This window comes from Porites lutea, chromosome 12 (genome assembly GCF_958299795.1).
Source record: "Porites lutea chromosome 12, jaPorLute2.1, whole genome shotgun sequence".
In the NCBI taxonomy this organism is placed as follows: Eukaryota; Metazoa; Cnidaria; class Anthozoa; order Scleractinia; family Poritidae; genus Porites; species Porites lutea.
The window spans coordinates 12,674,971-12,690,071 of NC_133212.1; the positions used below are offsets into that span (position 1 = coordinate 12,674,971).

The window sequence follows — 15,101 nt, forward strand, 5'->3', positions numbered from 1 at the left end:
AGTCCCGCTCTGCCCGCTAACTGGATTTGTTCACGGTAGGCCCGAGTACCAAATGGTGACTGTAATTTACTGTTTTTTCCTAGAAATCTGACAGTCCCAGTTCCTTGGTTGGTGAACCGCCTAATGAAGATGAATTTCAATATATAAAGCTCATCAGTAATGGAGCTTATGGGTATGTGTGTATTTTGTCAGTGTAAGTTTGTTGCTTGTGATAGGAAAGTATAATGGACACTTGGGTTGATGTGTTGCTTTTCTTATTCCCCTTGCAGTGCTGTTTACCTAGTGAGGCACAAGCAAACACAAATGCGCTTTGCTATGAAGAAAATGAATAAACAGTTGATGCTGCACAGAAATCAGGTACAGTGAAATAAATAAGCTGTTCTATGAGTACCGTACCCAGTGATTCTATTAAGTGCCTGGCCTTACTTCCTGTAAGTACCCTTTCTCTTTTTAAGTGTCACCGTTCGTGTTCCCAAAATTATATTGAGCGGTCTATTTCCAGCAAGCCCAAACTCCCCTTTCAAATAGCCTGCGTAGCAAGCGTTTCCAATCGAGTTATTACACGAAAGCGAAAGTTTCGCTCTCTTCCCAACTTTCTCGACGAACTTGCGGGGAACCGCTTGCTACGCAGGCTACTTTCAACAGTCTGTTTCAATTCGAATATGAGATCTTAATTGCCAGTCACGGTAGCTGGTCATGTCAGAATAACACAGAAACTTGTAGCTTGGCCTTGACCTTAATGGCAATTAGGTTGGATTTCATGTGCTAGTTGGGTTAATTGTTAATTCCTTTGTTTTAAATATTTTCATCAAAAATTTAGAAAATTGAACAGGCGCTCTTGTTCAATTCCCAAAGATGCATGAAAAAGCCCCCCTGGGTGCTTATTAGAATCATGATGAGACTCACTGCAGTCTGGATCGGTGATGTGAGTTTTCTGATGCGTAAAAGATTGAAGACAGTTGTTTTCTTTATAATTAAAATAAAACAAAATAAAAAGCAAAACAAGACAAAGCAGAAGAAAACCGAGCAAAAACCGGACAACAGTGCCGAGCATAGCCAGCTAAAGCCTGACTATTTTATATTCACTTTGTTTTAAAGGTGCAACAGGTGTTTGCTGAAAGAGACATTTTAACATTTGCTGAGAATCCATTTGTGGTTGGGATGTGGTGCAGTTTTGAGACTAAAAAACATCTGTGTATGGTAATGGAGTATGTAGAGGGAGGTGACTGTGCCTCACTTCTCAAGAATATGGGTCCCTTACCCATGGATTTGGCCAGGTAAGCGGAACTGAGCTGCTGCTGTATCAAGCAATTAGCCCACACTAGCCCTAGTTCTTTAAAATATGGATATCGCTCATATCCAACTTTTAAAAAAAACATCGGCCAGGTCAAGTTAAAATCTTAGAGTGGCCGCTTGAAACCCGAAGGAATGTTAAGTATTACATTAAATATAAAAAACCACCGATGGACAGAAAAAGAAGTTTAAAACGGATTTTGGTCATTTAGAAGTTATTAATTTCGTAAACGCTCTCTATTGCCTTTAATAGGTAGTAACTGACAAAATTAAACAGAATGGTAATCTCTGTTGTTGTAAAATTCCTTTCATACTTGTAGTTGCCAATAGGCGTAATTCTATTGACATGTTGTAATGTGTTGTATTGTTGTACTAACGTTTAAAGCTGCAACCTCCTACCTATTAAAATAAGTTTAAATTATTGAGTTGATCCAGACGGGAGGTTTGTGCGTTTTCTAAAATGAAAAATAGACGGATTCCCTCTTTTTCTCTCCTCTCACTCTCCATCCTGGCACTCACTAGAGCGGCGAAGTGCGAGGAGAGACTGCTGTATTCGCAGGCTGAATTGGAAGCCATTTTTTCTCTTTATAATTTTTCCCTCTCCAGTAAGATCACTCGGCATAATGTTATGTTAGTATATTTAGTTCATGATAGCTAGAATAGATTAAGCCACCTTGTAGGCATCTTAAAGTTACATTTTTTTATGAACTGCCTCATTTAAAAAGGCCAAAGAGCCGCTGAAGATCCTTTCAACAATGGTAAATGACTCAACTGCTGAAATTAAATGTCAAACAACTGTTACTTTCTCAACCAGTTTTGCGGATGTTAATGATTTCAATGTGGGTTTTCTTGCTGACTGGTTGATTTTTTTAAAATACCTTAGGTCCTACATAGCAGAGACGCTGCTCGCTGTTGAGTATCTCCACAGCTATGGAATTATACATCGTGATATCAAGCCTGACAAGTGAGTTACCCTCTCTGAGGACACCATAACGCCTTACTCAATATATAGGGTACTAATCGGACTGCTTTTAAATTGTTAAACACACAATACAGAGTCTGTCATACAATCCAGAAAAAAAGTAACTCATTTGCAATAAAAACTTGTAGTAGTCAATACGATGCGTCGCCACAACCTTTCCTTGTGTTTCTGCTCACCACCGTCAGTTTTTTAGTTACGGTATGTAAGGTCTCGGGAAATGCTCATGGGTGCAGATACTATTGAGTGCTAACTTTATGCTTGTGTCGCAGTCTTTTGATAACATCCATGGGACACATAAAACTGACTGATTTTGGTTTGTCAAAGGTTGGACTGATAAACAGTAAGTAATATCTGTTTTCGTTATACATTACAACGTTTGTCGCGTGTACGTCGCTAAATACGTGAAATAACATTTCACAACCTTTGTTCTCTGCATCGTCGAACCGTAGATGCTCATAAAATGCTCAGTAAAGGTACAAAAGTGGTAACCTGTTATCCTTCCTTTAATCACCCTTGAACGTGGGGGCCTATTTCCTTGTCGCAAGCGATCATTGCCATGTGAAACGGTCGACGCCACCCGGGCCATTGGTAATCAAGGGTCTATAATTTTGTGGTGAAGTTGGTGCCCTGCATGTAAATAAATTTCCCATTCCTCACTATCACCTGGTTCCTTTATAGCCCTGTAGTTTGAGCTATTCTCTGTTGTATGGTTAATCCCTCGGTAAAACGAAGAGCAGAGAGTGTCTTTACAACAAGTTTGTTTAGCCAGGCGTTTTTAAAGTGGCAAACAATAGACCTCTTTAGCTTGTATGGGTTTGGTTTTCCCAATGTAGGTCATGTGATAATATTTCAGAGGGACCCCCCCCTCCCCCCTCCCAGTTATAGGCCCATCTTCATGTAAACAAAAAATTAGATCTGATTTTAAGTCCCCCTCAGATATGCACTGAAATGAACTCGATTGTAGCTTGTTTTAAAGCGCTTTTTCTATTTCGGATATAAACCCCCACGGATATGAGCCCCTCTGTTTATAAGCCCTCTTAAAACCCTTTACGAAGTTCTATAAGCCTAGGGCTTATAATCGAAAGTTTACGGTGTGTGGGCATAATTTATGTAAAGACAAAGGGGCAAATTCCCGTAAGACCTTTCTTGGGAAAACAAAACGTACAAGCTAAAGAGGTCTATCCCAGTCTCTCTTGTATGTTTTCGTTTATTTCAGTGATCTTGAATATTTTTTTTTAAGGTACCACGCATATGTTTGAACATTCACTGGCCCAAGAGACAAAGCAGTTTACAGACCAGCAAGTATTTGGCACCCCGGATTATCTGGCCCCTGAGGTTATTCTAAGGCAAGGCTATGGAAAGCCAGTAGACTGGTGGTCCCTAGGTATTATACTGTACGAGTTCCTCATTGGTGTGCCTCCTTTCTATGGTGATACTCCTGAAGAGCTTTTTGCTGATACTTTAAGTGGTAAGTGGTTCAGAATTTGTAGATCTTGTTGGGGTTTTTTATACAAAATTTATCTTGCTACAATTGTAATAAACGTACCAATACTTTATGGCAAGGAATAGAACCTATTCAGTCATAACACTTGAATTTTAGTGTCTTGCTTGCAACTAAAGTCATCTGGGCGTGTCGTGTCTTGCTTGAAACAAGTAATCCGTGAAAACAGAAGCTCTTACTCTTACTCTTACGCTTACTGCGGGTGTTTGTTATCACTACCTGGCTACTTGTTATTGTTGCTTGCTGTGGTTGATGTTTTCTATTTTCTTTAATGCTGTTAAAGGAATAATAGAATGGCCCAGTGAAGATGAAGCCCCACCAGATGACGCGCGTGACCTGGTCACTAGATTGCTGGAGGAGGATCCCATTGCGCGCCTGGGAACAACAGGTAACTGCACTCAAAACACATTCCCTCTACTAATATATCCCACGCCGCCTCTATGACGCTTGTCCTGTATCTTTTCACAGGCTCACATGAGGTGAAGGAACATCACTTTTTTGTTGGTTTAGACTGGACAGCGCTGCTTCGACAAAAAGCTGAATTTATTCCACAGTTGGATGGAGAAGATGATACCAGCTACTTTGACAGTATGTTCAAATTGAAGTCTTTTTTTTTTTTTTTTTTTTCCAAAATTCCCTTGTGTGTTTATAGACAAAGTTGCTGACAAGGACTTTGACAACTCATCGTTTTTGGCGAGTGATGCCAGGCGCATTCAAATGAAGCAAATGGAAACGCCTTTCCTTACTATAAAGTCTTTTGTTAAAATTATCCAGCTCTATAAGGCTCCGTGCAGACGCCGTACTTCACATGAGTAGAGCCGAATCGAATTAATTCAGGGAATAATTAAGTCCATGTGAAGAACGGCATCAGAGTCAATTTGAAACGGCTCAGCCTTTCTTCTAGTCTGGCTCTTCTAGGAGTAACGGCTGTTGGCTGGCGTTGATTCAGACGCCGAACTTTCCATGAGCCGAACCAACGACGTAATTTATTAGTAAGTAGTATAGTTTTCCGAAATGCGCTTTTTTTCGCTTTTAAAGTTAGTTTGGCTGAAATAAAGATCGGCGTCTGAATCTATTCAGCCAGCCTAAATGAATTTGAGTCGGCCTTAATGAAGTACAACGTCTGAACTTGGCCTAAGAGTAGGATTCATGGTTGTGTTTAGGTGATGTAAAATAATATTAACTCTTTTAATATTCAGCTCGTACTGACCGCTATAACCACGAGGTTGAAACTGATGATGATGACGACGATGATGAGGAATTCAGGAACCTTTCAAACGAGTTCAGTAATTTCTCCACATGTTCACCTCGATATTCCCGCATCCTTGCTTCCCCTATACCATCTCCAGTTCCTTCCCCAGGCCCTTCGTCTCCTGTCTCGTCTAACGATGGAAAGAAAACCTCTGATAATAAAGACTCGGGTGAAGAAGTGTGCACTCCACGCAGTGATCAGAGCTCGGATAGTTCTCCTCCTACTGTCCGAAGAAGCTTTAACGGACGGAGTCCTTGTCGCCAGGAGCAGGATCCCGAGGATTTACCGAGGCAACGAAGTGATAGCGGCGTTGACGAACGTGAATCCCGGAGTAGAGGAAACTCGACGAGCGAGTAAGTATTTGAGGTCCATTTATCCTGGTTTCCAGTTGAAGTTGACGTTTAAGAATATTTGACTATAATTTCTAGTTCGCCGTTGCCTGTATATCTGTGATTGATTGAGGACTTGATATAGTCTGTGAATACAGCCGTCTCGCCGAGGAGCCAGGGAGGAGAGACGGCTGTTCGGCTACAGAATACCAAAATGCTTCCTCGTGGGCAGAACCTGTTTAACGAGGTGCAAAATGGCTCGTTTAAGCGTAGCAAATGCGCCTTAAATACGATTAAGTGCACTTTGAAATTGAGTGGCTTGTGGAAGTCGTGGTTGGTTTTTGTTGTTGTTGTTTTTATTATTATTATCGATTGATGTATTTATTTATTTACAGTCGAAACTCTCCACAACGGCCACCTTGGGGACAGAAGAAAGTGGCTATTGTAGAGAGGTAGCCGTTATGGGGGAGTAGGACTGTAATATGACAATTTGTTTAAGGAGTACAACATGTCTATTGTGCCAAGTTCATGTCTACTGTCTCCCGTAATGGTAATAATCCAATCATAAATAGTATATAGAGATAAAATACTCAAAAAGCTTGAATTATGTTTTGAATCAATATGTTAACGTGACAAAAGGAGAAAGGTTCGCATCATTCGCTATAAGTATCGTAGATAATTTATGCTTACTGCAGCAGTGTAAATGAAGCGAAATCAAAATACGATTGCCGCGATTAATCATCTACGCGCCATACGGATCAAATTTCATTACCATTCTTGACATTTTCATCATTCGTTGAACAAACTGGCCGTTGTCGAGAGGTTATTTTGGCAGTAGGGGACGCGTTGTAGTGGCTGTTGCCGTTGTGGAGAGGTTTAAATAAGAGTCAATGTATGGACTGTCCGCCTGGACAAAATATGGTGGCCTTTTTAGAGAGATTGCCGTTAGTGGAGGTTCGACTGTATTTACTTATTTTAGTATTGTTGTTTTTTTGTCAGCTCCCTAACCCCTGTGAGTCCCGAATCTCCTATCACTCCCCCCACGGTTCGGTTAAGAAAGAAGGCGTACTCAGACTTATCCCCAGTCCCGCTGTTGTCACTGTCAACCGACGAGGAAAGTCCGACCCATTCTCCTGCGTCCACTTCAGCCAGACTTACTACGGAGACTGAGGCGAGGCACCGGGTTCACCGAACCCATTCCCTTCCCAGCGAAAAGCGTGATACACTTAGGGCTAATGCTCCCAAGCTGGAACTGTCGCGTAAGTATTCATACCCTGCCGTATTGATCTATAACAAGAAGAAAAGAGTCTTTGACATGAAATGCTATATACATGCGTTTAAAAATCAAGGTGTAGTTTGTAAGGGAAGCGATAAATATGAGCTAAAGCCGTAGCCTGAAATTCATCCGATTGCTTCGAGTCGTTTTCTCCTCTGAGGGAGTAATAACGACTCGAAGTAATCAGATGAAATTCAGGCTACTAAAGCGGGCGTCGAGTGGCGTCTTTAATGACATCATGGGACTTACAGATATTTTGAGCAACAACTATTTGCCCTCTGTCGTCCCCCTTTGAATTGAGAAAGTAAAATCAGGATAGTTATTAGAACCTCAGTCTACACAAGATTCAACTAGGTTTTCCGGCAAAATCATTTACGATGGACGAAACAACCGAAAATGTGTAGAGAAAAGGGGAATTGAGTGGTTTGTATCATGAGATGTAGTGCACATTTATATACTGATACAGTTTTCTTAACTTCATGTTCTGAATGTTAGAGGAAAATGTTGATCTTAAAAACAAGAGCCTTCTTTTTAGTTCCATTTAGTTGCATTGTTTACGGCTAATTCTTGTCAATATGGCTTAGATGACTTTTCATTCATTTGCCCGTGTTCAAGTTTTCATCTGGTTCACTCCTGCTATTCTGGAGAAGTAACAAAATATAGAAGGGCATGTTTCAATTACTTTGGAATTTCGTATTGATCATCTACAATTTGTTCATTGGGAGTCAGTTGGGTGAAAGCTTCAAATTACATGCAATAAAGCCAAGCTGATATTTTTAAGAGCTGTTTTTTTTTTCCACAGTATCCGATGATGAGTTTCGCGCATTACAGCATCACATCAAAAGTCCTCCTGGATCTCCTCGTTCCCTGACCCCGCCCCGCTCCCCTGGAAGCCGAAGGAGAGGAAAGACGTTGTCACTCTGTCTTCGTCCCCCAGTCATAATCGAAAAGGGCCCGCGTGGATATGGGTTTACTTTACAGGCCATACGAGTATACTTTGGCGATACGAACTACTACAGAGTTCATCACCTGGTGTCGGTTAGTCATTTTTATTCATTCCTAATGAGACACTGAAGTTTAAGGCCAACTTTACCGCATTGGTTAACATGGAAGAAGTGACGCGTGAATGATTTTGAAATATTTTTATTCACTGTTTACTTGTCTGTTCTTTTTCCTGTTGATTTTACACTTTATCTGCAACTGTTAAGTGATACAGTCTGTTATCATTTCTGTTACACCATGGATGATTTCCACCTCAAAACGCCAATGAACGTCTTGATGACGTTTTATTTCTTCATTTTCAGAATGTGGATCATGGAAGTGCAGCGTTTGAATCAGGTCTCAGACCAGGAGATTTGCTTACTCACGTCAATGATGAGGTAAGATCTATAGCTGCCTACTATTGAGATTTGGAAGTGTCTGGTTTTTCGGAGAACTGAAAACATATTTAGGAATAATTAAGACTAATGTTAATTAATGTTTATGTGCATCCCAAGTACACCAAAGACAAACAATAGAAACTGAATCACCACTGGGGGCTTAAACTGTGAGCGACCGGTCAAGAATACTGCAAAGGAATAGTAATGTAGTTTGACATTAGCCTAAATAAGACGTTTTTGTGGAGAGGCGGTTGGGTGGTCGTACGAGCACCAGAATTCGTGGTGGTTTTGTTACACGAGTGTTAAGAGGCCTGGTAGGGGGCGATAAAAACAGGCGAGTAGTTTCCTCCGTACTTCTCTTTTTTCGCGTTACTGGAGAGGTCGTTTAAATTGTGTATGGTTTATTTCATTGGCTAACGTATCTGTAATAGTGACTTACTCCTGACTATGAGCAGTTGTTCACATGTTCTTTTAATCATATTCTTTGTAGCCCGTAATGGGACTTAGTCACCGTCAAGTCATCGAGCTCATTCTGGCAGGTGGAGCAAAAGTAAAACTTGGAGCTACGGAACTTGCCAAGACTTCTATTAAAAGGGGCGGTCGAAAGCGAGTCCTTTCCATGAGCAAACAAGTTCGTAAAAAGTTTCAATTAAGACGCGGAAGAAGAGCGGCTACCTCACCAAATGTGCCATCATCTCCTGGCCCGGAAACCAGCGATAAACAACCCAAGCAAAAAACTTTCTGGAAAAACTTAGGACGAAGAGCAAGTCACTCTCTTTCTCCAGGGACAAACCTTCGCCGGACCAGCTCATTAAAACGCATGGTGTCATCTCCGGATGGGAGGGGACAGCGACCCGCTTCGCCAAAGTGTGCGTCACCCTCGTTTGACTTTCGGACGCTGTCGGATCAGTCGTCGTCATCTGTCAGCAGCAGTCCAGCATCGTCCCCGAGCTCACCGAGTGCTCATAGCCTAGGACGACCAGGTGAAAAGATCCAACCTAAACTATTACAACAAATTGACGTTAACTTGTCAGGAATCAATTCTAAATTTTTTAAAAGTAGAAACATTTTGCGCCTTTAAATTCCCACCTGCTAGCATTTTAAATTATTTTTCGTTTAGTCGACCATTCTTTTGTCATAATTATTCAAAACGGAAGCTCTTTTCGGATCATGTTGTAAGCGTACGCAAAGACCTGGGAAAAACCCGGAAAACCTAGCAGTAGATGAAATGAAAATGACTAATATCAAGTGTTTTTTGTCTTTGGGTTGTTCCGTTTGTGGATTTTACATGCGCGTTTTGTCCACTTTCCTCTTTTAGGGAAAAAGTGCAATTTTGACTTTTCTTTGAACAATTACCGTATTTATTCGATTAAGCGCCCTGGGCGCTTATTAAATTTTTGGGCCTTGAGATTGGGCGCTTATTCGAGGTGGGCGCTTATTCGAGGCTGGGCGCTTATTAAGTTTTCACCATTTTTAGCAAGTGAAGTATGTTTATTTTGCAAGAAAACTCCGTCCTCGGGGAAGTCTCTTATTAGAATTTATTCACTCAAGTGGGTGGGGTGCGGGTGAGCGCATATTTCAGTTTGATTGGGAGGAGGAGGGGGTGGGCGCTTATTCGAGGCTGGGCGCTTATTAACTTTTTCTGCCTTTAGGATGGTCGCTTATTCGAGGTGGGTGCTAATTCGAGGTTGGGCGCTTATTCGAATAAATACGGTATTGAAGGCTGTTAAAGCGTGCTGTTCCCATTTATTATAAAGTCGAACCTCCATGTGCGACCACCTGTTGAGCGATCTGTTTTCCAAATCACCAACATTCTCCCATTTAATGACCATAGTTGGAACTTCTCGAAGTAACTAAACCGCGGCCACTTCAGCGCTTCGAATGGTAGTTTACATTTTTCTATTGTTTGAGACCTCCCGTATGTGACCACGTGACACATTCTGATCGCTTAGCGGTACAAATTGACTTTCACGACGAGAGAGACTTCGATTCAGTATCTTCTCCAATAAGGAAATGTTATCTCATGATGTGACGTTCTAACTGTAAGTGGTCGTTTCAGACAGTTCAACTGTATCTAGAAAGGGTTAAATTGAGAGATCAGTAACTTTACTTTGTGCTCTGTGATTAGAATGTTACAGGCGTCCCTGTTTAAAATGTGATATTCACATACTGGTGCTTTTTCGTCGACAGAAAAACCTTCCATCATGTTAGGGAAAGCACGTAGCAGGCGGACGTCTTAAACTACTCCAAACGGGTCGCTTCATTTTTAATACTATGTACCTCTTCTTCTGTGGTTCAACTTTATTGTTGGTTTAAATTTTATTTTCCTTTGTTTTAAACTCGTCAAGCCTAAACATACTCTAAAACAAAGGGAAAAGATAATTTGAACCAAGTATAAAATTGAACCACAACATACGTAATGAATTTGTTCGTGGATTTAACGTTAAGTTGGTGTTTTCCGCCTGGCTGATTATACTCGTAGGAGGTAGCCTTCGATGGTCTCATTTGGGGAGAACTTAGGAGTGTATAGGAACGATTTCAACAACGTAAGACCACAGTAAGAACTTGTGGCTGAAAAAAGCTTCAAAATAGGTCTGATATGTTTTTTTCTTCTTCTTCCAGGAACTCTTCAAGGGCTTATTCCAAAGTTACGCGCGGTTCGTTCACCAAGAAGAAAGTCATCGACCCATGTGCCAGTGTCCCCTCTTGCCAGAACACCTTCACCCACCTCAGTGTCACCTTCCCATCCTCACAATCATAACCCCCGTAGCACTTCTCCACTGACCCTTCGGGGGTCTCCAGCGTCACCACATTTGGTCAGTATTACCCCTCAAACATCGCCCAGACCTGGATCACCGCTGTTAAGGCGCGCTTTGTCACCGGAACATTTTCATCTTAGTAAACAAGATAAAAAGAGTGAGTTCCTCAGAAAGACTTCTAGAGACGAAAGGCTTGCCATGGGGAGGCAGGACAGTCGACATCATCGCGGTAAACATGACATGTATCAAGGGGTGCGATGTGTTCTTGAACAAGAAAGTTTTGTGGAGCGTGCGCGAAGTACCAGCTTGAATGAAACCAAGAGTAAGAATAAACTAGAACTCAAATGTGAACTGCGAAGGCACTCAGAGGAAGCGCCTAGTTCTTTTTTGAGTCACAAAAACGAACTGAAGGATTGTTCAGAGAAGATAGAAACGGTGCATGATACAAAACTCTAAAAGGCCGCCAAGGTTTATAACTGACGATTATACATCAAAAATTAAAGGCGTACATAAAGATATAACCAAGTATACTTTGTTTTATAATGCAACATGTAGTTTTGTCACCTCGCGTGACAAAGTATCACTTAACACTTTCAGTCAGACTGGCTTGATTTATGGTTCTTCTCTTTTGAGAAAAGTTGAAAATCTTTACTAGTCTGTCTTTACGCCTTTTTCAGTCTGACCAAACACTGGTTTTCGGGGCCTGGATTTACTTTATTTACAACAGTTGTTTTGTCCAACAAAAATTGACAGAGCTCCAAGGAAAATGCCAAAACTCTGGCTATCTTGATTTAATACAGTACTGAAATCGAGACGGAGTGAATTGCTCCCGAGGCATTATCTTCATATATTTAAGCATTTCTTTCTCGGAATGAATACAGTCAACTCTCGCCTTGCGGACACCCCTGTAGGGACAGCAGTTAAATCCCAGGCAAAAATATATTACAGAGATTTGACAGAAATAAACTACGGACTCTCGCTAATGTGGACACTAACTCGAGGTCCCTACAGAGTCCGCTATAATGAGAATTGACTGTGCAACTTGCCAATATTTGGCCACGTAAAGGAACTGAGCTAACGGTGTTAAACGATCAAACCATTGCGGCTGTCGTGATGATGCATTTGATAACGGTTTGACTGAACCATACCGTGTTCCAATATTAATGTAAATAGTCTTAAGTCAATTTACCTTAACATTTGTACATAAATAGTAACATAAAGTTAAGTTTATCTTAGATTGCTGTGGTGTGAAGGCAGTATCGCGCCGCCGGAGAGAGTGAAGAATAAGAGTTAAATAAAAACGTCTCAAATGACATATAGTTTATTGTTTACTCTCGGGAAAGGATAATTTTGCAACCTAAGTGGGCTAGGTTGAATGGAGTAGAGACCGATATTATGAGATGTGTCCAGAAATGCACGTCGGCGAATTTTCGCTATTGCGCGAATTTCTGGACATAAGTGGAAATAATTTGACTGTTAACAGCCCTCCATTACTTAGATTGTTATTCCATAGCGCAATAGGTGGACCTGTGAAGGCGACGTGATAGGTCTTGCTACCCCTTACCCCTTCCGATTCTCGCTTCTGCTCGTTCCGTGCTATACCTGTCGCGTTTCTTCCACTTTGCGTTGAGAAAATGAGATGATGTGAACAAAGCAGATATTGCAGTAAAGGGTTAGGTTAAATCTGCGCTAAATTCATTCGCACAAATTGTCGGAAAAGCGTGTACAATGTACCTAGTGTACAGTTGAGCAAAATAGGTCATTTGAAATTGTGTTATCAAAGAAGAACTCTCAACACTAATAAAGTGAGGGTCGGGTTGTACTAAAGCAATTAACGCAATTGTTCTAAGTCAAGCGGCTGTTGCCCCACACTATATCAAGGTACATTTTCGCTAAGGACGTAACGAGCTTGGAGTAAAACCAGGTTCCCTAGCCATTACCCAAGCCTGGATCTTGCCCTAAAGAACTGCATTGTTTAAAAGCATTACATTGGGTTTACATTTCTCAACCTTTTTTTCTTTTGGACTGAACTCTTTACCTTGGCTCCCAACCGAGAAAACTCCTCAAACTTTGCAAAACCTAGGTCAGTCACGCGAACCACAAAGTTGTTGTTTCAAGCAGTAATTGAACAGGAAAAGTATCGCGGTGTGAGAACCATTCTGAATGGAATTTACGTCAAGAGTGGCTGCAAATCAATTGGCATGGATGTAGGCTATAGACATAGTATGCATAATGACAAAAGTAATGGCTAACAAAGTCAAGAGAAATATTTACTTTAGTCTTTACCAAATATATCATCCATACTTAATTCCTTCTCTTCTTTTCTCAAGTATCTACAGTTTGCTAAATCACTCCACATTTCTGCGGTTGTTCTTTCAGGCGTTGTCATAGTTTTTTCCTCTTTCAAAGGCGGAAGTCCTTTTGTCCTGGAAGGTTTTCTAACCCTACCATGAGTGACTGTACTCAGTCTTCGTCCCCCAACAATCCCTGCCGGTAGCGAGTCAAACGGCGTATACTCCGGATCGTGTCCAGTGTCAAACTTTCCATGCAAAGTAGTCTTGGGCGTCTCTGCCTTAATTCCGATACTCCCTGTACTCTGCAAGTTATTGTGAATCACGCTTAGTCTTTTTTTCCGCTGCTCGTTTTGATTCGATTTTATCGAATATTCGTCGACAATACTGGGCTTTTGCCATAGTGATCTAGTTTCTCTTCTGCTCGCTGATGTTTTATAAAGTTGAGGACTTTGATATGAAGAACGTGGTGAATTTGATGTAATAGGGTCCTCTCTCGTTGCAAATTTTCCACAAACTGTAGTCGCCAAATATTGTTTTTCACTTTGCTGCTGCTCATAAGGAGAACTTATTATCTCTGGTCCTTGATTGCTGTCTAACTGACTTGGGAGACCAGGTTGCGTACAAGGAGAAAGTCTTTGCAATTCCTCTCGTGGCCTTGCTGGTATAGTGTTGTTCTCATCGTGTTGAGAGGGCGTTAAGGAATAAGATTGCCGGGTTTTCTCCAAATCTGTTTGCGAAATAGGAGGAAAACTACCACTTCTACGCCTTCTCGTAAAATCATGATTCAGCCCCTTTTTAACTCTTCCCTGTTGATCTCGCTCGAACTGAGAAGCCTCCTTTCGGTCCTCTTGTGGAACAGAACTAACAGTGGTTCTTCTTAAGCGTCCTTGAGGCTGATTAAGTAAAGATGGAATATACCGTCCATGTGCTCCCTTTGAGACCTTCAGCTCTTTCTGCAAGTCATACAGAATTTTCTTGAGTTCGCGTGTTTCCTGCCTAATCCTCTTGTTTGACAATTTATGAGAAGTTTTGATTGCCTCTAATTTCTGTTTAAGTTCGTTGTCAGTTTGCGAAATTGGTGCCAATTGGTCGGTGGACGCTAGAATAGAACCTTCTTCTAGAGATCGAGATATTTTCCTTTGGTCTCTGCTCATAATGACTTGGTACCTAGCTTGCAATTATAGCGCCAGCTTACGCTTAAGCAAATTATCTGACTTTGTAGTTTCTGTTTATTTATTAAAAGTAAATGAAATGTCAATACCTCTGTAACTACAACAGTTGTTCATTATTAGGTGATAGGTAATTCAGGTGAACAGTGGACTAAAACGGTCTTAGATTTCACGAATTTTAGCGACAGGGGACATGAAGTCAGCTAACCCAAGCCTTTGCCATCGTCATAGACAAGTGAACGTTATCGCTCAACCGGCTTTAAGATCATTTTTTCACTGATCACGGTCGCAAAATACACATTTTTGGTTCTTTTCTCTTTTCAGCCTGATGTGATTAAAACTTTTATTTTCACGTTCGTAACGTGCTTATTGGCTCTCGGTGTATCCGGAAAAATTGTGATTATCAAACAACGGGCGACAAAGCTTGTTTTCAGTATGTAATTAATGTTCTTTGGTTATAAAGAGTTATCCCTTGACAACCGTCGTTCCCGTTGGACAAAACCTGTCTTCTCAAGTAAATAGCATTTGCACTTAAGTCAGTACAGTGACAATGCAATTATTATCAGTTTCCCTCAGTAAAAAAAGTTTTAACTGACGCGGCAAGGTGTCTTGTCGTGTGTGTTGTCGTTAAAGTAAAGTGAAAGTTTATTGAATCTTCCAATCAGGATTTTTCAGACCCAACGTACGTAAGCATATGAATAATACATAAGATAAGTTTGAAATATTGAATAAAATATCTAAACGTTAAAATTATAATAAAAGATAAAAACATCAACTTTCCTAACTTACCAGAAATGATTCAAAAAGGAATTCTCTAAGTTTCTTATGAAAGCAAGGTTTGCATAAGCTCTGTTCACCAAGATAAGT

General features: G+C 40.9%; 2 protein-coding genes across 2 annotated transcripts in view; one reads left to right on the forward strand and one right to left on the reverse strand.

The window, feature by feature from the left end:
• Positions 1-12,086, forward strand: part of LOC140922041 (microtubule-associated serine/threonine-protein kinase 3-like) — a 31,422-nt gene extending 19,336 nt beyond the window's left edge. Inside the window, exons 16-29 of the mRNA XM_073372071.1 lie at positions 84-172; positions 270-357; positions 1,099-1,277; positions 2,177-2,257; positions 2,545-2,615; positions 3,516-3,743; positions 4,060-4,164; positions 4,245-4,364; positions 4,976-5,381; positions 6,357-6,616; positions 7,436-7,671; positions 7,938-8,012; positions 8,503-8,995; positions 10,635-12,086. Of these exons, the coding sequence (XP_073228172.1) occupies positions 84-172; positions 270-357; positions 1,099-1,277; positions 2,177-2,257; positions 2,545-2,615; positions 3,516-3,743; positions 4,060-4,164; positions 4,245-4,364; positions 4,976-5,381; positions 6,357-6,616; positions 7,436-7,671; positions 7,938-8,012; positions 8,503-8,995; positions 10,635-11,227 (3,024 nt within the window). The 3' untranslated portion in view covers positions 11,228-12,086. The remainder of the gene's footprint in view (positions 1-83; positions 173-269; positions 358-1,098; positions 1,278-2,176; positions 2,258-2,544; positions 2,616-3,515; positions 3,744-4,059; positions 4,165-4,244; positions 4,365-4,975; positions 5,382-6,356; positions 6,617-7,435; positions 7,672-7,937; positions 8,013-8,502; positions 8,996-10,634) is intronic.
• An 832-nt stretch (positions 12,087-12,918) lies between these two features.
• On the reverse strand, positions 12,919-14,249 carry LOC140921830 (uncharacterized). The gene has a single exon (XM_073371831.1). The coding sequence runs from the start codon at positions 14,217-14,219 to the stop codon at positions 13,047-13,049; it is 1,173 nt and encodes a 390-aa protein (XP_073227932.1). The 5' UTR covers positions 14,220-14,249; the 3' UTR covers positions 12,919-13,046.
• Positions 14,250-15,101: the final 852 nt, after the last annotated feature.